The 24,952-nt window shown below is 42.2% G+C and overlaps 1 protein-coding gene across 1 annotated transcript in view; it reads left to right on the top strand.

Annotated features, from left to right (window-relative positions):
- UVRAG (UV radiation resistance associated) overlaps positions 1–24,116 on the top strand; it is a 113,334-nt gene extending 89,218 nt beyond the window's left edge. The window contains exons 14-15 of the mRNA XM_082043722.1: positions 7,452–7,543; positions 20,671–24,116. Of these exons, the coding sequence (XP_081899848.1) occupies positions 7,452–7,543; positions 20,671–21,361 (783 nt within the window). The 3' untranslated portion in view covers positions 21,362–24,116. The remainder of the gene's footprint in view (positions 1–7,451; positions 7,544–20,670) is intronic.
- The last annotated feature ends 836 nt before the right edge of the window (positions 24,117–24,952 follow it).

Below are 24,952 nucleotides of genomic sequence, written 5' to 3'. Positions count from 1 at the left end.
CCATGGGTGCCCAGTGGATTAATGAAGGACACGGGTCTTCAACGATGTCGCTGTAACTTGTTTTTCTTCCTAGTTTAGCGCTTTTAGAAGAATTGCAAAGTAAACATCTGCTTTCCAGGGTGGACCTCTGAACACCATTGAAATCCGCTTGGGAGAGGGAGGCAGGAGGTCGAAGTCAGCGTTTCCATAAAAATAGCTGTGTATTTGAGCAGTTCTTTGCGTTTGGATGGGGGCTGTCGCTCCTGTGGCAGTCCTATATATTTTCTCCTTCTGACAGCAGAATTGAGGATGTGAAGGTTTGTTATAATCACAGTACTTGCTATGTTGCTTTTTATCCCCCCCTACTTCCCCAAGAAGCCTTAAAATATATATATATACACACATATATAAAATCTTTGCTTACATTTAATTCCAAACTCTGCTAGTTGTATACCGTGACAGTCTTTAAATATGAAAAATGAAATTGCATTTTTAATGTTTAATTTTGAGATACGCCATCTAAAGATACCACATCTAATCATTATCATCTAATTGATACCGCAGTGAGCTTTACTAATGAAGTTTAAGGGTTTTTCGGTAAACTCATGTAGTTCTTCAGGGCGAGAACGACTCGCTAGCTTTAATAAAACAAAGGCAAGAAACGTATTAAGAGTGCAAATAATGTAAAATTGTATAATTTCCCCCAAAAGGTATAAACACACACAGTTGTTTATATAGCAGCAGGCATTATTTCACTGATCCCCCAAGGTTGTTTATATAGCAACAGGCATTATAACAACACTTTCTGTTTTCATTATTGCAGTGCTTAGTCATCTGAATCCCAGCCAGTGCTCCTTCGCACTCTGAAAAGTCATCCAGGATCTTGTAAAACAATTAACTATGTCATTTTATTAAAACCTGTATTTTATTTTGCTGTCCCAGCGCTTGCCATCCTCCGAAAACCTTATGTAAAAGCTTGGCCTCTCACCAATGCTGCGAACTTGATTGAAAGAACGCTTTTGCTTCTATTTTTGTTTGCGGCTTTTCACATTTGCGCAGCAGATGGGCTTTTAAATGCTTGATGCCATCAAGAAAAACCTCCGAAAAACAAGTTAAGATTGCTCTTGAATTGCCTTAACATGAGCCTGCACAGAGGTTGCGTCCACCTCTTGTATAAATACAACATCAAGGAGCAGTTGCCTGCAGCAGAGACCAAGGAAAGTGCGAAAATGATGGAGGTTTCGGTGTAGACTCGACTACACTGAATATGCATAACATGTATGTATGTATAACATAATATGCGTAACGTGTCCTGATGTGGCAGTGTTTGGATTCTATTAACGTAGGCTGAGCTCTGAGACTGCTGCCACGTCTTCAGACAAGATGGATATGGCTGGGAAAACAAAATGGTAAATGATGAACAGATGAGTTCGCAATTGGAGTCATTCTGAGCTCCCCCCCTCCAAAAATATAGACCAGCTATTCTGTGGTTTCTGGCTGGAATTAAATGTATATGTTTGTGTACCATTAGTCATTAAATACTGCTACAGGAATTAGTATAGGAAATGGGCTATTCTTCTTTGCACGTAAATGCGGGATATTGTTATTTTTCTGAAGAGACAAAAGCACTAATTTTGATTTTGGGTGGAATCTGATATTATCTAGAAATAGATAGCTAAATGGTGCCTTCCTAAGCCAACTTGTTTGAAAAACCTTTAATAGTGCTTATCTCTTTATCAGAGAGAAACTGAACCTTTGAAGGTTTGTATTTTAATTAGTTAACAAATGAGCTAGCTACACTCGTCACGATTTAAAGAATTAATGTTTTATCACGGAATTGTTACCTTTAGGAAAGCGGTGAGCTTTTCTGTTGTCTGACATTGTTTTACTGAAGTGTAGCAGTCTGGTTGACAAAACAAATGACCTGCAAGATGCTTGGATGTTTAGAAAATTTCCTTCAAATAGAAATTCAGACCATTGCACAGAAGGAAATGGAGGTAGAAACTGGAGCAACTGAATTTTCTATTTCTCTTAAGAGTCTAAACCAATTATGCCTGGCTTATTACGAATGTGGTGAGACCACACCTGGAATATTGTGTCCAGTTGTGGCCCCTGAGTTCCAGCAGGACAGGGAACTGCTGGAGAGAGTCCAGCGCAGCCACCAAGATGCTGAAGGGAGTGGAGCATCTCCCGTGTGAGGAAAGGCTGAGGGAGCTGGGGCTCTGGAGCTGGACAAGAGGAGACTGAGGGGTGACCTCATTCATGTTTACAGATATATGAAGGGTGAGTGTCAGGAGGATGGAGCCAGGCTCTTCTCGGTGACAACCAGTGATAGGACAAGGGGTAATGGGTTCAAACTGGAACACAAGGGGTTCCACTTAAATTTGAGAAGAAACTTCTTCCCAGTGAGGGTGGCAGAGCCTGGCCCAGGCTGCCCAGGGAGGTTGTGGAGTCTCCTTCTCTGCAGACATTCCAACCCGCCTGGACACCTTCCTGTGTAACCTCATCTGGGTGTTCCTGCTCCATGGGGGGATTGCACTGGATGAGCTTTCCAGGTCCCTTCCAACCCCTGACATTCTGGGATTCTGTGCATTAACATTAATTTATTTGCCGTGCCTCACCTAGAGCTAATGCTGTGGTTGCATGAGCTAGAGCAGTTTTCTTAGTCTTTGATGGAAATTGTGTTTAAACCTCTTATTGGAAACCTAATACAAGTTTTAAGTATAAATCTACCCTTCATTCTGAGAACTTGTTTTAAATGCGGCTTGTTTCATCATGTGTTGTTTTCTATGATGTTGTAATAAATAGCAAATATAAGATGATATAAAATACCCACTAGTATGATAGGCTGGTCTTAATATAGTTTAATCTTCTCTTTCTTCGGAATCTTCTGTACAGATACTACCTGAACTTGTCTTAAAACAAACTAAAACGCAGCTTTTACAAAAGCAGTCTAGGCAGTTACTTACTGATGGTTATAATTACTCTTGTCCTCTTTTCAAAGTTTTTTCATAATGCAGAAATTCTCAAGTTTATCACACTGTATTTGCAGTGTCACGTTTTCTGAGAAAGGAATCAAATTGGATTAATCTAGAGTTGTTTTCTAAAATGTTGTAGAGACGTGAATGTCTACTTTTTTTAAGATATATTTGACTAGCTGCTTACCTCTCTAAATAACTTTGGTAGTTAATGTAGAAGCCAAAGTAACAGCAGACAGTAAAATGTTGAAAAATTCTCTCTGACATGAGTAAAATGAATTGATTTGTGTAATTGAGAGAAATTACAAAGTGAGATTTTTTATTCTTTAAATATCAGCACCCATAAGTTGTTCTGTCTTGAACTCTTCATAAAATATGATGCATCTCATCTGCTGCATCTTGTTTCTTTGGAGTAAGTGTTGCCTGTAACTGGTGTGAGAACAGACTCAGACTCCTGTCTGAAGTCTCTGATGTCTTTAGCTTATTTGTTTTCCAGTTCACCTTTTAATATGTGTTTTTGTTCAATCGAGTAACATTTCACACAGCACTTGGGAAAACAAAGCTGGATATAGGAGCTAAATATTAGTAAGGAAATGGCAATTAATGTTTTATTACTTGAACATCATTAATGATTTACTCACAGTCCCGTGGAGAACACACAGTCATAAATGTGAACACAAATCTTGGACGCTTTTTGTGCTGAAATTAAAACAGGCACCTTTTCTTTGGGCGTAATATCCTGAAGGAACAACCTAATCTTTAAATAAAATGCTGCTTTTGCAAATGATAACGTGGTCCCTTTGGAAATTTAGCCTGCTGGAGGTGGGTGACGTTTGGTAGCGACAATTGGAACGTGAACTGGTTTTTTTAGGAGAATTAAGACATTACAATGATCACCTCGTTCTGCTTTTGTTTTCCTACCCAGACATCGTGTTTCATTCCTCTCCTCTTGCCTTTTCCTTCTTTACATCTTCAATAATAATAAGCTCTAAATTTAAGCTCTTTTTAACTCATTGGAGCAAAGCCGCTGTGCTCTCCCTATATTATTTTCTCTTTTTAAAATTGATTTTGATGTTAAAGGGCATTAGTATGAATCCTGCTGTAACGGTGAGTGATGTTTGGTGTCTTGCCGTTTATTGGATGAGGTGGAATAACCTTCCCTGTATGTGTGGTGTTGGCTGTTAAAAAGTATTGACCTTAAGGAGAAGTGTATGAGAAATGCTTTATGGTTAAAAGCAAGCAAAAAAAACCAAACCAAAACACAAAATAAAAAGAAACCTACCCAAAAAAAAAAAAAAACAAAAAACAAAAAATACCAACCTTGTCGCGTTAATGAGGAGATTTTGGAACCAGACTAAAACCTGGGAAGTAACTCCTGGCTCTGATGCTTCAACTCACTTTTGATTTTTTTTTTTTTTAAATAATTTTTTTTCTGTCATTAGAAGGCAGCTTCTGCGATTACCTGTAGTTTTGTTCTGTGAATACATCATCAACTTCTATTGATACAGACACATAAAGTGTCCTGGTTTTGTTAAAAACAAGACCGGTTCTCTTTTAGTGACTTTTCTTCCAGCTCAGTTCTTCTAGGTGGCTGCACTTTGCTGAGTTTTACCTGCATATTTCTCCTTGGATGCTGCACTCGCTGCTGATAAGAGACCAAGGGAATGCTGAAGAAGCTCGTGTTTAGATTTATTACTATGGTAGCCAAGAAAGACTGATACGTTTTCCCACGTTCTGTTGTGAGAGGGGCGTGTTTGAGGAGGGGTGGATGGCACAGGTGACTACAACTGACCAACAGAAGTATTCCATCCCATAATCATCATACCCCCTATATAAAAGGGTGATCACAGGGTCACTCTCTTCACCCATGGCCGGAATCTGGAGAGGCCCCTGTCTGTCTGTCTGTCTGTCTGTGATCCACAGGCCTCAGGCCCTGCATCCCGCACCCGGTTCCGCTTTGCTGTGCAGTCCCGCCCGGGACTTCCGGGGCCTGAGCTGCAGCTGCTGGAGCCGCCAGCTCCGCACCCCCAGCTCTGCTGCTCAGTGACGCCAGCGCCGCATCCAGCATGCGAGATTGGCTTTCTATATTTTGTATATATATTCTCTATTTATTAGTAGCATTAGTAAAACCCCTTAAAACTCTCCAACCTAAAGTCTAAGTCTCTCTTCCTTTCCCCTTATCTTTCTTATCATCTTTCCGCTCTAAAGGAAGGGGTGGCGGGAGGTAAAGGGGATAACAGGGAGCGTCTGCCACGCTTTATTGCCGCCTTGCCTTAAACATTGACATAAAGCAATTTTACTTTAAGTTATTACAAAGCCAATATATAATGTAGTTTCAGATCTTCACTTGCTGTTCATCTCCACTCTTTGCAATATGAAAATGTGTTTTAGCAGAAATGCTCATGTTTCTATACAGGTCTCTCACGTGCATTCCTCAGATCTTGGCTGCTGGAAACACAGAGGTCCCTTAATCCAAATCTTTTCATGCTCTGAAACTTTAGAATTTAAGGATAACTCTAAAAAGGGCTATTCCATGAACATTTGATTGTAGTAGGAGGAACAAATGTCATGGGTTTGATATTTTCGTTCTCTTTTTTATTCCTTTTGCCGCAGGCTGGTTCTTTGATTAACCAAATCCACCATAATCCCATCAGGAGAACGTGGTGATCGTTTCGTAATTTATATTGTATGGCTGTCTTAATCCAGGTTCTGTCATTGTAGCAGAAAATATGAAGCCAAGCCCACCATATGACTTGACCATGTCCATATGGAAATAATAAACCATGTAATAAATGGCCTCCTGTTGTACAGTGCAGTGCTGAGGATGATTTGCTTCCAAAGCAGATTTTGTTTCGAAAACTCAGACAAGCACAGAAATCATTCCCAATTTCACGAGTCTTTTTCTGTGGAAAACTGATTGGTCCATTTGCTTGGGAAAAGTCAACAGTTTTTCTAAGTTAGAGGATTCCTAGGCCTTCCTGTCATGAATTCTGGAAACAGGTGTGTAATTCTAAATAATAAATATAATTTTTAAAAAAGGGACCAAAAAAGATACAAACCAAACCCCACGATTTTAGCTTTGAGTGGGATCGTTCCGTATTTCAGCAAGTGGCTCTATCAGTATCAAATTAGTGTGATTACTGGGTGTGTATATCAGAGTCCAGCTCTGACTTCTAGGGGGTGTTAACATCTGAGAACCGCTTCATCCTGATAATCTTAAAAATATTGGAATTTAGGCTGAGGGAGCTGGGCTTGTTTAGTCTGGAGAAGAGGAGGCTTAGAGGTGAGCTCAGCACTCTCTAGAACTACCTGAAGGGCAGTTCTAGCCAGGTGGGGATTGGGCTCTTCTCCCAGGCATCAGCAATAGGACAAGGGGGCATGGGCTTCAAGTCTGCCAGGGGAAATTGAGGCTGGAGATTAGAAAGCAATTCTGTGCAGAGAGAGTGGTCAGGCACTGGAATGGCTGCCCAGGGAGGTGCTGGACTCACCGGCCCTGGAGGTTTTTAAGCTGAGATTGGCCATGGCACTTAGTGCCATGATCTAGTCAATGGACTGGAGTTGGACCAAGACTTGGACTTGATGATCTCCGAGGTCTTTTCCAACCCAGTCCATTCTGTATGATTCTGTGATTCTGTGAAATTTTTCTTTCACATTTTAACCACCCCAAGGGGATAAATTTCCCTGCAAGTTTTTCATGAAGTTTTGAGATTAAACCTCGAAAGAAACACGACTTCGCTCCCATGTGCCGTTTTCTTCAGAGGTATTTTTATCTTGGAGACTTCTTAAATAAGTAATTTATAATTACCGGCAGTGACAGTTATGTCACGCATACTTAATTTGATAATCTGAGGGTAAAAACAAGTTGCGGTTTGCGTAGAGTCTGTATTTAATCTTTTCATTTATGTTTGTGCCCACACAGGACTTAATACTGGGTTAAAATAAGTCTATATTTAAAGCCTTTCTCATAGCTACGTGGCATTGTATGTGAATTCTGGGTTTAATTATGACAATAATAGCAGCAGTTTAAATACATAAGGAACACAGATTTAGATCTGTTGTGTGACAGTATATATTTTTACTAACTGATATTGCTGTAATAATGTGATTCCAACATACATTAATACACTATGGATGACACGTGGTGCTTGCACACAAATATATATTTTGAATCGGTGAATATAGAACGTTGTGTTGAATTTGAGTGTGTATTTTTATTAAGCTTTCCTGTTACAGATTGGAAATGGAAAAAGCGTAATGAGGTTTAACAGGCAGATTGACTGATGATTGTGTCCCTGTTCTTGGGTGGGTTTTGCTAATATGAGGTTATGAGTGTTAAATGGAACATTTCCTTAAGGGGAACAGACCTCTTGGAACTGCTCGATTATCCTACACTTTCTTTCAAAAACTAACAGATTAACTGACCATAATGTTATATTCACTGGATTCTGGGATTTGGAAAGCTCTGCTAATTTTAGTTATTTTCTCTTCTTGTAGCTTAGATATCAGCACGGCCTGAGTACTCCAGATCTAAGGCAAACTCTTCCCAACCTGAAAAACTTCATGGAACTTGGGCTTATGGTTAGATGGTAAGTTATTTTTTTTGGTAATTAAAAAGAAAGAGGTGAATGCTACCAAAAAAAATTAGATGTAAGTATTTTTCTCTCTTCACAAGAGTTAAGCACGTTTGGTGAAGATTGTGGCTTTCCCAAAATACAGATCATGTAAATGTCCACAATATTCTACTGTTTCCTTCTGCAGAAGATGCCTCAGTCTGGTCAGTACCCGGCTTCCCATTTGCTTTAAATGTATAATTCGGGTGAGCTGTGTGGGGATCTGTGAGTTATAATCAGCACAATTTGAGTATAATGAAAATAGTTGTTGTATGCTGAGTGGTGTTGCTAAATGGGAAACTACATTAATGAGTAACTAAAGGTTGTAGTGACCTTCCAGGGAAATTTGTGATGCTTCTACTCTGATTCACTCCGGAGGATCCAGACTCGCTCTCCATTGTGCAGAAAAACAAAGCAAACCGGTTTCTATGTTATAAGACTAAAGTTAGTTTAGGCTTATCTTGCTGCAGTTGAATAAGCACGAGGCTTGACCAGTTCTCCTTAAACCTACTGAGATAGTTTAGAAATGTGGAAGGTGATTCACTAACAAGTGTGTTTCTGCAGGTGTTAGATACTTTGTATTCTCATTTTTTAATTTATGTTATTTGAATTGTGTGCTCTCGTGCAGCCTCCTAAGCAATTATTTCGTTCCTCATTCTCATCTTCGTTCTTCAGGTGCCTGAATCCCACCCAAACATAACATTGTACCATTTTAGGATCCCTAGGTTGATTATTCATGGCTTCAAAGATACACAGTTCTTGTGTGGTCCCCATGTCATACCTGACCCCATGTGGGTGCCCTGGATACTCCAAAGTATTGAAAAAATCATCTGATCTGAGGTGATGCCACCAGGTTTTGCTGCCAGATGCTCTGATGATGGATGTAGACTCTGCTGATCTGGGAGGAGTGGCTGACACGCCAGAGGCTGTGCTGCCATCCAGAGACCTGGACAGGCTGGAGAGTTGTGCGCGGAGAAATGTAATGAACTAGAACAAGGGCAAGTGTAGAGTCTTGTATCTGGGCAGGAACAACCCCAGATTCCAGTGTAAGTTGGGGAATGACCTGTTGGAGAGCAGTGTAGGGGAAAGGGACCTGGGGGTCCTGGGGACAGCAGGGTGAGCATGAGCCAGCACTGGGCCCTTGTGGCCAGGAAGCCAATGGCACCTGGGGTGGGTTAGAAGGGGGTGGTCAGTAGGTCAGAGAGGTTCTCCTGCCCTGGGGAGACCACACCTGGAATATTGTGTCCAGTTGTGGCCCCTCAGTTCCAGCAGGACAGGGAACTGCTGGAGAGAGTCCAGCGCAGCCACCAAGATGCTGAAGGGAGTGGAGCATCTCCCGTGTGAGGAAAGGCTGAGGGAGCTGGGGCTCTGGAGCTGGACAAGAGGAGACTGAGGGGTGACCTTATTCATGGGGATCAACATGGAAAGGGTGAGTGTCAGGAGGATGGAGCCAGGCTCTTCTCGGTGACAACCAATGACAGGACAAGGGGTAATGGGTACAAACTGGAACACAAGAGGTTCCACTTAAATTTGAGAAGAAACTTGTTCCTGGTGAGGGTGGCAGAGCCTGGCCCAGGCTGCCCAGGGAGGTTGTGGAGTCTCCTTCTCTGCAGACATTCCAACCCGCCTGGACACCTTCCTGTGTAACCTCATCTCATGAACTACTGGAGAGAGTCCAGTACAGGGCAACCAAGATGATTAAGGGAGTGGACCATCTCTGCTGATGTATAGACTTCGGTCCCCATTTCTGCCGCTTTAGAGGATTTTATTAGTCCAATAGTGTTCTTAGTGCTGCATTTTGCTTGTTTACTGAGCTCTAAGATTCTCTTTTTTTCCTGCAGTATTCAGAACATAGGAAGAACCCCACGTCAATTCTAATGACAGTATGTGATCACACACCGTTTTATGCAAAAAATACAAAAGCAGGCTTTCTGTTACTGCTTCATTTGAAAATTGTAAGAGCAGGCTTCAAACAGGGTTAGTGCCTCAAAGTAGAACAGCTCAATATATCAAACGTTGGGGGCAAAAATGCAGTGGGTAACAGTGGTGACAATTCTGTGAGACGACATTGCGCTACAGTTCTTTCCAACCCTTATTTTTGTGTTTCTCTTTTGCTTTATCTTTCATTCCTCACACAAAAATGCTGATCCATGTGAACTCCAAGCTAGTGTCCAAATCAGTTTTGGGACAGGAGTCTTGGCAAAGGAAAACAAATAGAGGAGTAGAAAAAGCGTCGCCTTTGAACAAGACTATAAAAGGTGTTGTCTGATGGAAATTCAACCCGGCCAACGAAACAGTGGAAGCAGACAGGCCCTGAGAAAAAGAAGCTCAGTCCCGTGTGCAGTTTTATTCTCTCAGTAATTTCAGCTGAAAAGATTCTCCCCGCTTTTCTTTTTATCCCTTAGCAAGATGCATAAAGAAAAGCTTTCTTCTTCGGGAAAAATATTACTGTGAGTTTTCGTGGTCCATCGCTGGCATGGAAAAGTCCTGAGATGACGTGTGGTCCCTCGAGCAAACCTGAAAATACCAAAAATACCTAAACTGTGACTTCTTGTCAATGTTTAAGGCAAGGCGACAATAAACCGTGGCAGACGCTCCCTGTTATCCCCTTTACCTCCTGCCACCCCTTCCCTTAGATCGGAAAGATGATAAAAAGATAAGGGGAAAGGAAGAGAGACTTAAACTTCAAGTTGGAGAGTTTTAAGGGGTTTTACTAATGCTACTAATAAATAGAGAATATATATACAAAATATAGAAAGCCAATCTCGCATGCTGGATGCGGCGCTGGCGTCACTGAGCAGCAGAGCTGGGGGTGCGGAGCTGGCGGCTCCAGCAGCTGCAGCTCAGGCCCCGGCAGTCCCGGGCGGGACTGCACAGCAAAGCGGAACCGGGTGCGGGATGCAGGGCCTGAGGCCTGTGGATCACAGACAGACAGACAGACAGACAGACAGGGGCCTCTCCAGATTCCGGCCATGGGTGAAGAGAGTGACCCTGTGATCACCCTCTTATATAGGGGGTATGACGATTATGGGATGGAATACTTCCGTTGGTCAGTTCTAGTCACCGGTGCCATCCACCCCTCCTCAAACACGCCCCTCTCACAACGGAACGTGGGGAAACTTATCAGTGTTTCTTAGCTACCATAGTAATAAATCTAAACACGAGCTTCTTCAGCATTCCCTTGGTCTCTTATCAGCAGCGAGTGCAGCATCCAAGGAGAAATATGCAGGTAAAACTCAGAGAAGTGCAGCCACCTAGAAGAACTGAGCTGAAAGAAAAATCACTAAAAGAGAACCGGTCTTGTTTTTAACAAAACCAGGACACTTCTGGAGCACTGGTGTGTACTCATCAGTGGTTACACATTGTGGATGTGTCCTTCAGGCTTGAGTAAGCCCAAGTAGATAATTCTAGGATGTGTTAAATGGGAATTCTTTTCAAAACCTGGGCATCTCCTTTTCTGGTGTGCGCTGGCTTTGAAGAACTGATAATAGAACCTTTAGTTACGCCTTAAAGGTTTTACCATCATACAAACAGGGTTTTCTTTATTCCTATAGGTGATACACAGTCATTAGCAAGACTGGATAATATTTCAAAACATGTAGGGATATTAAGCACAGTTCTCTGGGAGTATCACATTCCCTCCTTCTCCCCCCACCATGAATCTCTATGCCTCATTTCCTTCTCACCTCCAAAACTTGTATGAATAGTTGTTCATTTTTAACTTTTTTTTTCTTTTTAAAGACTAATGATTCTAAACAATGCTTCTTAGTACTTGCTAATAATGTAAATGGCAATGAGGCTTTGCAGGGAGTCCAGCTCAAGGGGAAAACTGGCTAGACTTTCATAATTGGGCATTGCAGTTGAGCACACACCGCGGAATATCCATGCCCATCGTCTTGTGGATAATATGCATATATTTAAGCGAGAATAAAAGCTGCTAAAATGAAGATTTGAAGGATTTTTTTGTGTGTTCAAGAGGCCGTAGGTGAGTCAGCCGATACCCTTTGCCACGGACCGTGATCGGTAAAGCATTTCCAGGTTATCCTTTGTTTGCAGGAACGTGAGGCGGTGATGGGTTTTCTTAGCTACAGATTGACTTGCACCGCCTGGTTTGGTTGCTTTTCTTGTTGCTGGTGTTCAGTTTTCCTTTCTTAGCACTGTAGCTGGGTTTTGCTGAATCAAAGTTCTGTCAGCTCCTAATCACACCGGTAAAAAGCAACACTTACACTATACTTATTTTTAGTTTGAATAGGACTGGTTTTAATGTCTGGCCCATGCGTCATCCTCATTTTTACTTTTATTTAGAGACATCTATATCTCCCTGCAGCCTGGAATGGCATTGAGTCCACTCGTTATTCAGAAAAACTGAAGTATGTCATTATTTCAAGCTTAACCTTTTCTATAAGCATCAGTTTAGATTTGAGTACAAATTAGTTTCTTTACCCCTTCAAATTAAGAACAAGCAAACTAAAAAAAAAACCCCACAGCTTTTGTAGAAGACCCCACCTATTTCATACTTTTATCAGAGCAATTTTGCCTTAAAAACATTATCTTTGGGCTTTCCTGAGACTCCATAGTTGTCCCTGGAGCTGTGGGGCAGCTCTTGGACCAGCAGATGGTCTGTGCAGTCCAGTGCTTTTACATCCCTATTTAATTGCGCTGCCGCTGGATCCCTCTGCCTGGTGAGATTTGTGTTGTTTTGGTTTCTCAGGCATGACACTTAACATGATTAATACGTGTTTTCACATCCCAACACGCCTGATTTATTGCCGCAGCCCCGCAGGTCTACAAGCTCTGCTTCCCTCTTCATATCTCTCCTGGCACCTATATTCTGCTGTGTTTACTTTTCCTCCCCCTTGCCCCCTACTGCAAAATATTATTTGTATTTTATGTCGACAAAATTCAAGGCGGATCAGCCAGTTCCCGCACACACTGTTATGGAAGCTACAGAACTGCAAAAAACCACATATTTTTCTGATATCAAATCAGGATGTTGACTTTCAAGGTGAAAGATGATGAGCCAAAGTTGTTGTTGATTTAGACCATCCCAGTTGTCCTCCCCCAAATCTTTTCTGTTTCCTTCTGGGAATAATTCTCTCCATTTCCAGCTCTTTAGTCCCGGGGTCTCAGTGGCTTCCAGACAAGCAGCTCATTTTTAAGATTAGCTCTTGCTGATGCAAAAGGCCTCATGCAGTTTTTCCTCTTCAATTCTTTTCACTGTGCAGTTTATTGCAGCTTTTGAGAGACACCAAATCTTTACTTACGCGTAATCTGTAGATTTTGAAGGTCGTTTTATTCCTTTTGCATGTTCAGGTTTATGTTTCGCAAGTCAGGCTCATCAGATCACAGTTGCATTAAATCAAGACTCTTTCATTTTCTTTCCTGTTCTTCACCTTAATTTACTCCATGTAACTTTAGGGGGATAGTATTTGTGATTATTAATGGCAATTAAATAGCACGCTGCAAACTCGATAAGTGAATAGATTAGAAAATGTTTACCTAATGCTGGCAAATATGAGATATTCCTTTAGAAAGTCTTTTCTGTAGTCAGGGAAGCGTCATTTTGAGCCAGCATTTAAAAGATTTACCCAAAAATACTTGCATGCCAAGGCTTAAATTCATGTTTTGAAGGTATGTCCTGATTCATAGACTGCTAGATTCAAAAGGAGCCTAAAACTTAATGTTTGAGTTAAGAAAGCTCTGGTAGCTTAATTTATGAAGGCTTTTTATATATTTTAAAGCGTGTGTCAGAATTTTTTAGCTGCCAACAGACGCAATTTTACCTTAACTTCATATTGGCAGCCTCCCTTTTGCAGCCCTGTCGCTATCGTGCATTATTTAACCAGTAATCTCTAAGAAGGTGAGAAACCCTCATTGCTTTTTAGCGCGGTTGACATGATATTGGCTCCGAGCTGCGCTTGGAGCTTCAAACATTTCAGATGGCCATAAACCAACTTAAACACCTTCATTTCGCGTTCTTACTGCCATGAGGTCATAGTTTGCAACAAAAAAAAAGATCAAATGGTGTTTAAGTTATTATTATTATTTTTTTTTTTAGAGTATTCTCATACCAAAGAGCCGGAGCTGTGGATTTTGGCTTTTGGCCAGACAATCAAGATTTAGTATTTTGACCAGCTGTGATCCAGTAATGTTCCTCGGAGGAAACGTTTTGTGGGGAGGAAAAGATACATATTTGAGCCTGTGAATTGTGTTCTGTCTCTCATCCTGCTTTACAGTTTCTCTGAGCCCCTTTGCAGGCAGATTAAATAATCACAAGTGAATCCGACTGAAGGAACGGCAGATTACAACCAGAATCTGTTTGCTAAGAAAATAACTTCAAAAATGTTTGTGTCCAACTTCAGTCACCTGTTTACATCACGCAGTCTGCATCTCATGCCTTAGGTCTGTAAGAATGCCCAAATGGGCTAATTATTAACTAGTCAAAACTAATATTTTGAGGAAAAAAAACAGCTACTTTGTAGTTTTGCTGCCAGCAAAACTTAGAGCTGAAGTTGAGTTGAGCTGAGTTGAGTTGAGCCATGAGTTGGCTTTTGAGACTTGGATACAATTGAAACATATAGGTTGGTGGTGATGTAATTCTCTTATCTATATTATTCAATAAATCTGAGGTCTGTCTTCTTTTTTTAATTTAGAAAAGCTTCTCCCTGATAGCAGTTTAGTCATATACGTAACCATTTCTACTCTAAACCAACTAGATGACTGAAAGTCATTAAGGCCTGATGACAGTTCATCAAGTCGGGTTTTATACTCCGCTAGTCGCAGGCCTTTCTTTCTGGACAGGTGTCCACATCTGTTCACCGTCTCAGAAGATCAACCGAGTTGTTGTGGCTGGAAGCTGAACCAGCTCAACCCTCAGTAATGCGAGTTAAGGTTGCACCTCAGAGTAAAGGGCAACGCTCCTGTGGGCCAAACTCATTTCACTGGTGACAAAAACTTACAATCTCTAAAGTTTCCAGGCAGTTGGGTGATGGTTTTCTCCTGTGACTTGATTTTATATTTATATATATACACATATATTTTAATTCTGTGAGCTGTGAAGCTGATAAAGCAACTCTTTCTCCAGACTGTGCCTTGAATGCAGTGCTATGAATTCTGGTAATGCTGCAGCCTTTTCCTCAAGGAAGATGCAAAAGGAATAGAAACCTTCCGTCAGCTGAATGTTTTAATGAAGATTAATTGCCAACTTTCTATTTCTGAGCTCTGTAAACATTACTTTTGAACCAAAACCTCAGTGTGACTTCTCATCCCCACCTGGAGGGAGGTGGTGGAACAGAAAAAGATCCCTTGACTCAACTGCTTAACTCATTGCACCTACAGCCATTTTATTTCTATTTTACTTGCCTACAAGACTATGACCATCATTCTGCTTAAAATCATAGAATGTCCTGAGTTGGAAGGGACCCACAAGGATCATCGAGTCCAACTTTTGTCCCTGCAATGGGACAACCCCAAAATTCACACCATGTGTCTGAGGGTGTTGTCGAAATGCTTCTTGAATATTGAAAATATTAAAGAAATCTTTAAAATATTATTGAAAATTATACCCAGAGGTGTTCATCTTCTCGCGTTTGCCTTCTAGACGCTGGTCACTCAGCCTGAACTGGTTGCCGAGGTTTGTCCTATGGTCACGAGGAGGCATCTCCTGTCCCACTGATCATAAATGTCTCTTGATAGGGTGTCACCCACCCTGCTCTCCAATGCTCATTTTCCTTCTCCAGGGACCATGGAAGGAGCCTCGCAATGAACTCATAGATGGTTCATCTCCGTATTTACTTCTATCTAAATGCCTTAGATAATATTCGATAAGCAGTTAGGCCATTCACTTGACTTCATTCCTGCTTTCTCACATTTGGGCTGTTACCCCTTTATTTATTCCCAGCTGAAGCTAAACCCATCCTATTAACATTTATTGGCAGCAATAGGCGGTTTCAGAAATCTGCCCACGTATATCTCCAGCAGCTTAAAACCTGGTTTTGCCGTCTTAAGCGAGGTCCATTTCATTGCATACAATTTAAGGAACCTGGCTGCAAAGCGCTTTTTTGTTTCAATTCATTAGTTTGAATGCATGATAAATGGAGATCGTTCCTGCTTTACTGCTCTGTGGGGCAGCCCTTATGTACTCTATTAAACCGGGAAGTTATTTTGTAGACGCGGGAGATTAGCTTTGTATTGCTGCTGCCTTTAGGCTGTTAGATCACTTAGTATAGATCATTCTGCCAGTTCAACTTACTAAGGAAGGGAAGATTTGTTTTGGCCGCTGCACTAAAGAGGTATTGTTCAGGCATACATAACGTGTTAGCTTGAACAGCCTTGTCATAACAAGCTCTTTTAAAACTCTCCTGGTCCTGCAAACTAATTAATTTCTCAGCCGCTTGCCTGTAAGGCCTAGCTTTACAAAGGAATTTAGGCATGTTTCTTTTTAGGAGGAACTTAAATTTATGTGCCCACCGGAACGGTTTATAAAGCTGCTTTTCTCGAACTAATTAGACACCACGATTTTCACGTTTGTTTACTCAGACACTTAAATTTCTTCTTCTACTTCATAGAAAAGTTGCTGTCGTGCCTAAATTGTTCAGTAATTTCTCATTTGCCAGTTAGAGGGTCTTATGCTATACTTAAGACTTCGCTCTTTAAAGAGTCTGGTCTAAATGTAATGAATTTGAGCAAGTTTGAAGCACAGTCCAACACAACAAATAAGATTGATGATGGGTATTATTCATTCTTACGGTGAAGAGGCTTTGCCATGGGTTTGATCTCTCCAAGAATTACTTGTGTTCTGCACATTGGTGTGTCTCTGCACCTTCAGGAGCAAGGATTAAATCTAGGATGGCTTGACATAAAGCAAACATCCTGCATCCCTGCACATCCTCCTCCTCTGGGATAGCTCTTACTCTTGTGAGATCTTGCATCTTGTGCTGCCAGGTGAGATGTTCAATGGGAAGACCCACTCCAAACCCATCTGCAGGCTGATGTTCAGGCCGCTGTGTTTATAACTTGTCTGGACCCTCTCTGACTGCTTACATTTCAGGCAAGAGCTTTTATCACTAAAATATTGTATAAAGAGTAGATATCATTGTGGTTGTTTTGAGAAACGTTCGTCTGTACTTAGATCCACAAGGTACGGCTTGAAATTGTTTCCTGGATTAGATTTTAATCTCTTTAATGCCTGTCCCAGAGCTGTGGATGGTGGAATAAAGTCCAGAGAAGTGTCAGAATTTCCTATCAACCCTTCTTGTCGTTGTGCCCAGACCAGGAGGTAGGAAGCCTTTGGTGTCAAAGGACAGAACTAACAGGATGCATCTGCCGTCTGTTGTACGTGTGGAAAAAAGTTACCCCTTTTTACCGGTACAATTTGTGTTATTCTGTCTGTTCCTAGTCTCGCTTTTTATTTCAGATGTTTGGGGCTATTTCTTCAGAATCTGCAGCCCTCCTGGGTTCCAGTTCAGTGGGAATACGTTGCTGTTTGACTCATCACTAACGTCTTGATAGAAACCAAATAGATTGGTTTTTATCTTTCCTGCTGCAGGGGATGTAATACTGGAATCAGTTCTGGGAATAGCCTGTTTCTTTTGGAAAGGGATGGCAATAAGTCACCTTTGAGTTTGAAAAGGAACTTGCATGAGAATGGCTTTTCTCTCTCCCCCTGCCTCCCTTTTGAATTGCATACCTGCTCACTATTTTAAATTATATTAATAGTACAGACAATTGATGTGACAAATAAGTCTAGACTTAGGTGTGTTATCTTACACAGCTCATTCTAGAGCTGCAAAAAAGCAAAGGTGTTGCCCTTTGTTGGATCTTGAATTGACAATACAGTTCAAACACAACAAAGCAAACTTCACCAACAGGGGTTTTTTTGCTTTTTATTGGTTTTTTTCCCAACCTAAAACACTACACTGAGCACAGAACCTGTCTCTCCTCTTTGCCTCTCTCTTTCTTCTTGAGCCTCCTGCATTTAGAGGCACGAGGTGATGGATCAGCACAGGGCCCTTGTAGCACAAACCTCATAGCTCTCTTGAGGCTCCCCCTTGTACTCCTCAAGACTCGTGGCAGGCTTAGACTCGTCTTAGCAGCAAGTCTGGTCCCAGGCTGTGCTTTGGGCTGGGATTTGGAAGGAAGAGGGGAGGAGGGAAACCTTTCCTCCCCACTTGCATTGCATATAGCCTCTGCTTGCCTTGATTCTGTGCCTCAAGGTGTGACATGCATCATGGCACATTTAATAGGTAAGACATGCAAATCACCGTGGTATAGAATCACAGAATTGTTTAGGTTGGAAAAGACCTTTAAAATCATCAAGTCCACCTCTACCCTGTGTCTCCGAGAATCTCATCTTAGTGTCTGTCCAACCCTCCAGGGATGGTGACTCCAGCACTGCCCTGGGCAGCCTGTTCCAATGCCCCACAGCCCTTTGGGGAAGAAATTGTTCCCCACATCCAACCTCAACCTCCCCTGGCGCAACTTGAGGCCGTTTCCTCTGCTCCTGGTGCTTGTTCCTGGGGAGCAGAGCCTGACCCCCCCTGGCTCCAAGCTCCTTTCAGGCAGTTCAGAGATCAGAAGGTCTCCCCTCAGCTCCTGTTCTCCAGCTGAACCCCCCAGGTCCCTCAGCCGCTCCCATCACACTTGTGCTCCAGCCCCTTCCCCAGCTCCGTTCCCTTCTGTCAACTCGCTCCAGCACCTCAAGGGCTTTCTTGGTATGAGGGACCTAAAACTGCCCCAGTATTGGCGGTTTGGCCTCCCCAGGTCCCAGCACAGGGATGGTCACTGCCCTGGGCCTGCTGGCCACACCAGTGCTGGTACCAGCCAGGATGCTGGTGGCCTCTTGGCCACCTGGGCACACGCTGGCTCATGTTCAGCCGCTGGCACCAACACCCCCAGCTCCTTTTCCGCCGGGCACTTTCCAGCCGCTCTTCCCCGAGCCTGTAGCGCTGCCTGGGGTTGCTGTGACCCCAGGGCAGGACCCGGCACTTGGCCTTGGTGAACCTCAGACAATTGGCCTCAGCCCGTTGGTCCAGACCCCTCTGTGTGGCCTTCCCACCCTCCAGCACATCAACACTCCACCCAACTTGGTGTCATCTGCAAGCTCACTGTTACATGCTGTCCTATCCTGTAGAAGGGAGTTAATTCAGGTCTGCACCATCTCTGTATCTGGAATGGGAAGGGCAGCAAAACCTTAAATGCCTTGTACTGAAAAGCACCACTACTTAATTGTAAAATGCCTTGTAATTAGAACAGTGATCTGCAGTAATCAGTTGTCACTCGTCTGTGAGGAACTGGTTCACACTGGTGAGCCTTTGGACCCAGAGATATGTCTTGAATCCCATTTGGCTTTGTGAATATATGCACATCTTGGAACTGGGGTAAATACTGAAAACTTGCCATTTAATTGTAAGGCTTTTAATGATACAGAGTGAAATTCCTTGTTTTGCTGCATTTTGCTTTTAAAGCTGCTGACATGGCACTCTATTTCTTGTAGTTTTTCTTAAGGAAGATCCAACAAACCTAGAGGTAATATGAAAAAGTTTCGTGTCTAAGGCTTAAGATAAACAGAATCTAATCAAATAAATAATACTGAGTATTCATTTATTTTCTAAATTAAGGCTGAAACACTAAGCTGGGGGAACCAAGGGGGGAAACAGACCATCCCCAATATGTCTGCAGTGCACATTGCATAAATTCACAAGTGTCCTGCCTCTGATTTTCCATATTACACCATTTTAAAAATAAATGCTTGGCTGTGTGGGGGTTGGTTAAAGTATTTTAAAGACTCTGGTCAGGAAAGGACTCGAGGGCTGGACAACATATACAGCACTTATTGGCATCTGTGGCACATACTGCTCTCTGTTTTGTCACCTCTGTTAAGAATGCTCCAAACCTTTGCAAAAAAGCTGTGAATTCCGTGCAGGATTTGCATTAAAAATGGTCAGAAATGGTTGAAATCCAAGAAGAAAGTGGATATTTTTGCTGCTGGTTTGCAGCACTTATCTCCCTTTAGGATGCTTATTTTTCACAGAGGGACTTTTTGCAATGTAGCTTATGCTATTTACAAAGGGAGCAAAAAACAGAAGAAAGATAATGTGGAAAAAGATCCACACTAGAGATTCCTCATAACTGCTATTCCAAGATTTTCCCCTGCAAGATACATCCCAAAATCTATCAGGCCTTGAGCAGAAGGAGTTTCTTTTAAATGGAATTAATGAAGGAGACTCGTACTGTGACAGCAGTCGAATCTTGGAGTTATATATTCAGTAGATCAGTAATAGCTGTGTTTTTAAATCTGGAAGGAAAATGAACCAGTTGCTTAAGTTAACATGCAACGGACTATTTGCATATAGGGTGGTGATTATATTTGGGTAAGGATTAAGCCGATGAAGGAAAATTCACATAACGCACCCCAGATGATATAAATTGGACGTTCCAAATTATAGACCCTGAGACAGTGTGAAAGGTCTGTGGAACTGTATTAAATAGTAAAATCAGACTTGAAAATTAAGCTCGATTAGTTCACGTTCCTCCAGAAACCAAGGCTGACGTTTGTCCAAATTGTTTTGGAATTATTGGCACAGAAAAACAGAAGATCTGGCAAAAATAATCCTCTCCAAATGGCAAAGTTAGTGTGACTTTTCTCCTTTGTGCAGCTGTCGAGAAAGTCCACGGTGGAAGAAGTTGCTCTTAGAGGATTCGGCCATTATCACTCACTTTTGAAGAGTTTATGATGGCCTAGTACAGGCCATAAATACATAAATATACGGTCAACAGTAATAATTCATAAAGTGCAGCTTGGTCCTATAAAACGGTGTTAACAGTACCAATTAACATAATGCGGTGGCTTCTTGGGTGATTGACTCTTCAAACCATGGAGCTTTGTAAATGTTCCTCCGCGATCGTACAGGTTTTCAGTAAAGCCGTCCTCTGGGGTGTCTTCTGGACTTCATACGGCATTAAACACATTTGGGTTTTAGCGCTTTAGGATACAAGTAGTTGGCCAAACGGAGCCCGGAGTTGTGATAAAATAATTGCTTCAGCCTTTGGTTAAACATCTGTGTTGCTCGTGAGCTGTGATTTATCCTTCTCTTCTTTTACAGCGATCGACACCACACGTCCAGCGCAATTCCCGTTCCAAAGAGACAGAGCTCGAGCTTCGGCAGATTGGATGTCGGCTTTTCCAGTGGCCTCCCTTCTCCGGATAAAGGACTCCGAAAACGAGCCAGCACGGGAAACGAAAGACTCGAGTACAAAACTCCTCCTCCTAGTTACAACTCCGCTTTAACGCAGCCTGTTGCCATCACAACCCGCGTCGGAGAGGCGGATAAAAAACCCGCGCCGATATCGTCCTCATTGGATACCTCTATGGACTCCTCGAAAGGAAACGCCAAGAAAGGTGGCGAGGACTTGTGCGGGAGTTTAAATGGAGAAAACGGGAGCTTAAGCAACACCCAAGACCGGCAGGAGTCTTTCCTAGGACATACGAGTGCAATAAACGGTGAGTGCTCCGGAACCGCGAGCGCCGAGCAACCCTGCGAGTTCCGTCCCTCCCTCGGCCCCGTCCTTTGCTGCACCGTGGAGCAAGCGGAGGAGATCATGGGGATGGAAGCAACGGGCTTCAGTGCGGGAGATCAACTCGAAGACTTTAATTCCATCCCGGTGGAACACGCCGTGGCGGTGGAGTGTGACGAACAAGTCCTAGGGGAGTTCGAGGAGTTCTCCCGAAGGATCTATGCACTGAACGAAAACATGTCCAGCTTCCGCAGGCCGCGTAAAAGTTCGGACAAGTGAGACATTGAGGAGAAATGGGTGATCTGGAATAGAGATAAAATTGCACTTATTCTTTATATTAATTATATATATTAAAAAAAAAAAGCTAAAGCTATTCCTATGGTGTTAAACAAATGGACTTGAGCACGGTAACGCAGGATTATGGTATATTCACAGCCCAGGTAAATTTTGATTCTGCTTCCAGTCCTCTTATGTTTGGTATTTATAATCTCTCAGAAATTGGTTTTGGAATCCATTTATAAAAGGCTTTCCTGGAAACAGCTTCTAGTGCTGATCAGGTGATCAAGCCCCCCTATGAATTAATTTCTTAATTATTATTTAGAGTTAAATTTATTTCAATCTTCTCAGAAGAAAGAAAAAGTTAATTTAAAAATACATTTATGGTAAGAGTTCTTTCCCTTCTCCCATGTACTCCTGTGTTTGTTTGAGCAATGTAGTCAGCGTTACAGAAATACCATGAATTTGTTATAGTTGGAGAGTTTTCTCTCGGCTACTCTCTGTGGCTTTTCAAGTTCTAGTTTCACTGATGGGTCTTCAGTTGGTGTAAACATGCCAGAGAATGAGCAGTTTCCTTAATTAATGAGAAAATACCTTTCTTCTCCCTCCATGCTCACTGTTCCTGTTAAGGAACTAAATCGCCTCTTTAGGTTTCGCATAAAAATCTCAGCCTGACCCCGCTTGTTGGGCACAAACCTCATTAGTAGAGACCTAACGAATTCACTACCCAAGCGGGGTTCAGCTGCCACCTCCCAATGTGTCTTAATGGGGACAACGTCTCCCTAAAAACCCAGCCTGAAAACGCAGTTTACGCTTTGGAATTAGGCAAATCTGCAGGAATCACTCCCCCCTCTGTCAAGTAGAAGCACCTGACATTATTCATCTAAATTAATATCATTTTAATCATCTGTACATTGAAGGAAGAGCGACTGGCAGCTCGCTGAGGGTGCATATTCGGCTGCACCAACGGGAAAGCAATTTACAGCCTGTGTTGTGATTCCTGGTATTTGTTTCAGTTTGGATTGCATTGCTCTTGCTTTCTATATTTTATACCCACGAATTCGGGCTCGGTCGTGAGCTCTGAAATATAAAAATATATAGCAGAATAAAAAAAAAACACTTCATCATGCCTGGCTTTTTATTTTTCCTCCCTGGTCTATGCTTTTATTTTGAACCAATGACCTAGTCTTTTTTTCCTAACTTCACCATAAGGCTAAGCCTAAATTAACTTTTTAAACCATGGTTATGTGTAATCTCAGCTATCAAAATGAGGCGTGTATGCGAGAACCAATATACATAACAGCACTGTGCTAGAATACGCGTTTTTTCCAGGTAACACCTTAATGATTGTATTAAAATTATATTCACTTTTCTTCTGTTCGCTTTTAACCTGTCTGCAGTCAAGTTGTGGGATCGAGCTTCTCTACAGCCATTCGCTATTTTTGGTCTGTCCCAGTATGATGTATTAGATGGAAACACTCGGAAGCGGAGATCTCAGTTCTATAAGGTATTGAACATGATTCCAGGTGCTAAATTGGGCACGTTCAGGAGGATCTTCTCACCTGAATAAGCTCCTCTGTTCCAACCTCTTCAAAAGTTTCACTAAAGGAAATGCTGCAGCATCTTTTGAGAAGAGATAGGTAGGAAATTATCGCTGTGTTTTGGCGTAGAAAGCGAAAAATGAACACCTCAAAGTATGAGCGCTTATTAATAAAGTAAGCATAAGGTGCTCTATCTTACCGCCTTCTGATAGCGTCATTTTAGGTGAAATTAGGGCACGTTGTGCACCCCGTGGGATGGGCTCTGGCACATTGAAGCAATGCAGACCTGTTGGTAGAAAATCTCCTTTTCTATTACAGAAAAGCGTTAGTTTTTGTGCGCTGGTGACTTTTCAAAGCAACCCAAAGAGTAGCTGCAAAATCGCTGTGTTCCGTAGAGCAAACACGGAGCGTCTCGGTGCAATTAAGCGACACGTTAAATTAGGTTTGTAGAGCATCAGCGGGATTTTGGATTATTGTTTTTCATTCGTTGCACATTTTCTCAGGTTGCACCCAACCAAATGAACTCTGGTTTTCCTCCCTGATGTGTTGCTGCTCCTGTTTGATCCCCGTACTTGTCGATGTGTCAAACACGATGTTTGGTTTCTGCATCCGTCGCACAAAGCTGCTTTGATGGCCTTTCTATGGATGTATCTTTAGGAGGCCTTAAATTGTCCCCGAGTTTCTCTTCCCTGGTGAAGGGGGACGGCATCGTAGGGCTAATTAAACCATTGACGAACTCATTGCCGTGAGGATTGTACAGACTGCGGCCACATCATGGCTTTCATTTTTGTGATTATTATCTTTTCCCCCCTGTAAATTACTTTGAAAATAGCGTAGCGGGAGAGAAACAAATAGTAGGTTTGAAGGTGAGATGATAAATCACAGCCTGCTTTAAACTGTCAAGAGCCTTTCAGTTCCTGCACAGCTGTGACACTGTTAAATGTCTGCAAATGTCTTTGAGCGCGGAAAACATTTCATTGCAGTCTTTTCCCCTCACTAGGAATTCCTAAGATTGTTGAGTATATTAGTTTTGGAAGATCGTATCCCGTGATATTTTTGTACTGAGCACAACAGCATTGGCTTATCCTTGCTTGGCCAGGTATTTAAAATAAGCGAAACCAGAATATCCCATAGTAAATGACACGTTAAAACTATGTTGGTAATTGCGGGAAAGCTCATCTGTATTTATAAAATAAAACTGATTAGTTATCTCTCAACTTATGTCTCTTCTCTCAATGGCTCTTTTGTGTTTGTTTTCTTTACAAGCCTGATTTGAACCACAATTTTTCTCCCCAGCCCCAAAACCTCTTTGGCTTTATTGTTCATCGAGCCCATATTGACCCAAATGTGAATATTTGGGCGAGAGGATTTTTGCTGGAAGACCTGGCTGCCTCATTAGTAAAAATCCCATTTCACACGGGATGGTACCACAGTTATTTTTCATGTTCCTTCCAAAAAGCTGGCACGCAGCTGGGAAAACAGCATACGGTGGGGCTGGGAGACAGCTGGGCTTGCAGAACTTTGGTGGATAGTGGAAAACACCGTGTGTCCTGGTTTTGATAAAAACCAAGTTTCTCTCTTAGCGAATTTGCCTGTCAGCTAAAGCTTCATGTCAGCTGCATTTTCCTGGAGAACCAGGTTTTGGTAAACATAGCAATGGAATGTGAAGTTATTGATAAGCATGGATGGACATCTCCCCAGAGGGGCAACGAGAAACAGGTGACCAAGAAACTGACCAACTGTGTATAACATCCCATTCACGTGAATACTTCATATAAAAGTGGGAGATCACGAGGATCTCGTCCCTTCTCCCTTTTCCTTACAGCCAACATTAGGAGAGGACCTTGCTAGTCGTCCCTGCGAACTGAGGCCTAGTGACAGACTGAATCCAGCTCCGGTTGGCTGCAGAGTCCAGTCCAGGACTTCGGGTGCCAGCTCTGCAGTTGCTGAGACTTTCAAGGATTGGTTTTGTATATTTTGTATTATTTTCTCTATTCTTATCAGTAGCACTAGTAAAACATTGCTAATTTTTCCAACTCTCTTCTCTCTGTCC

Source organism: Streptopelia decaocto, assembly GCF_964273445.1.
Source record: "Streptopelia decaocto genome assembly, chromosome: 1".
In the NCBI taxonomy this organism is placed as follows: Eukaryota; Metazoa; Chordata; class Aves; order Columbiformes; family Columbidae; genus Streptopelia; species Streptopelia decaocto.
This window is presented reverse-complemented; position numbering and strand designations above follow the sequence as displayed.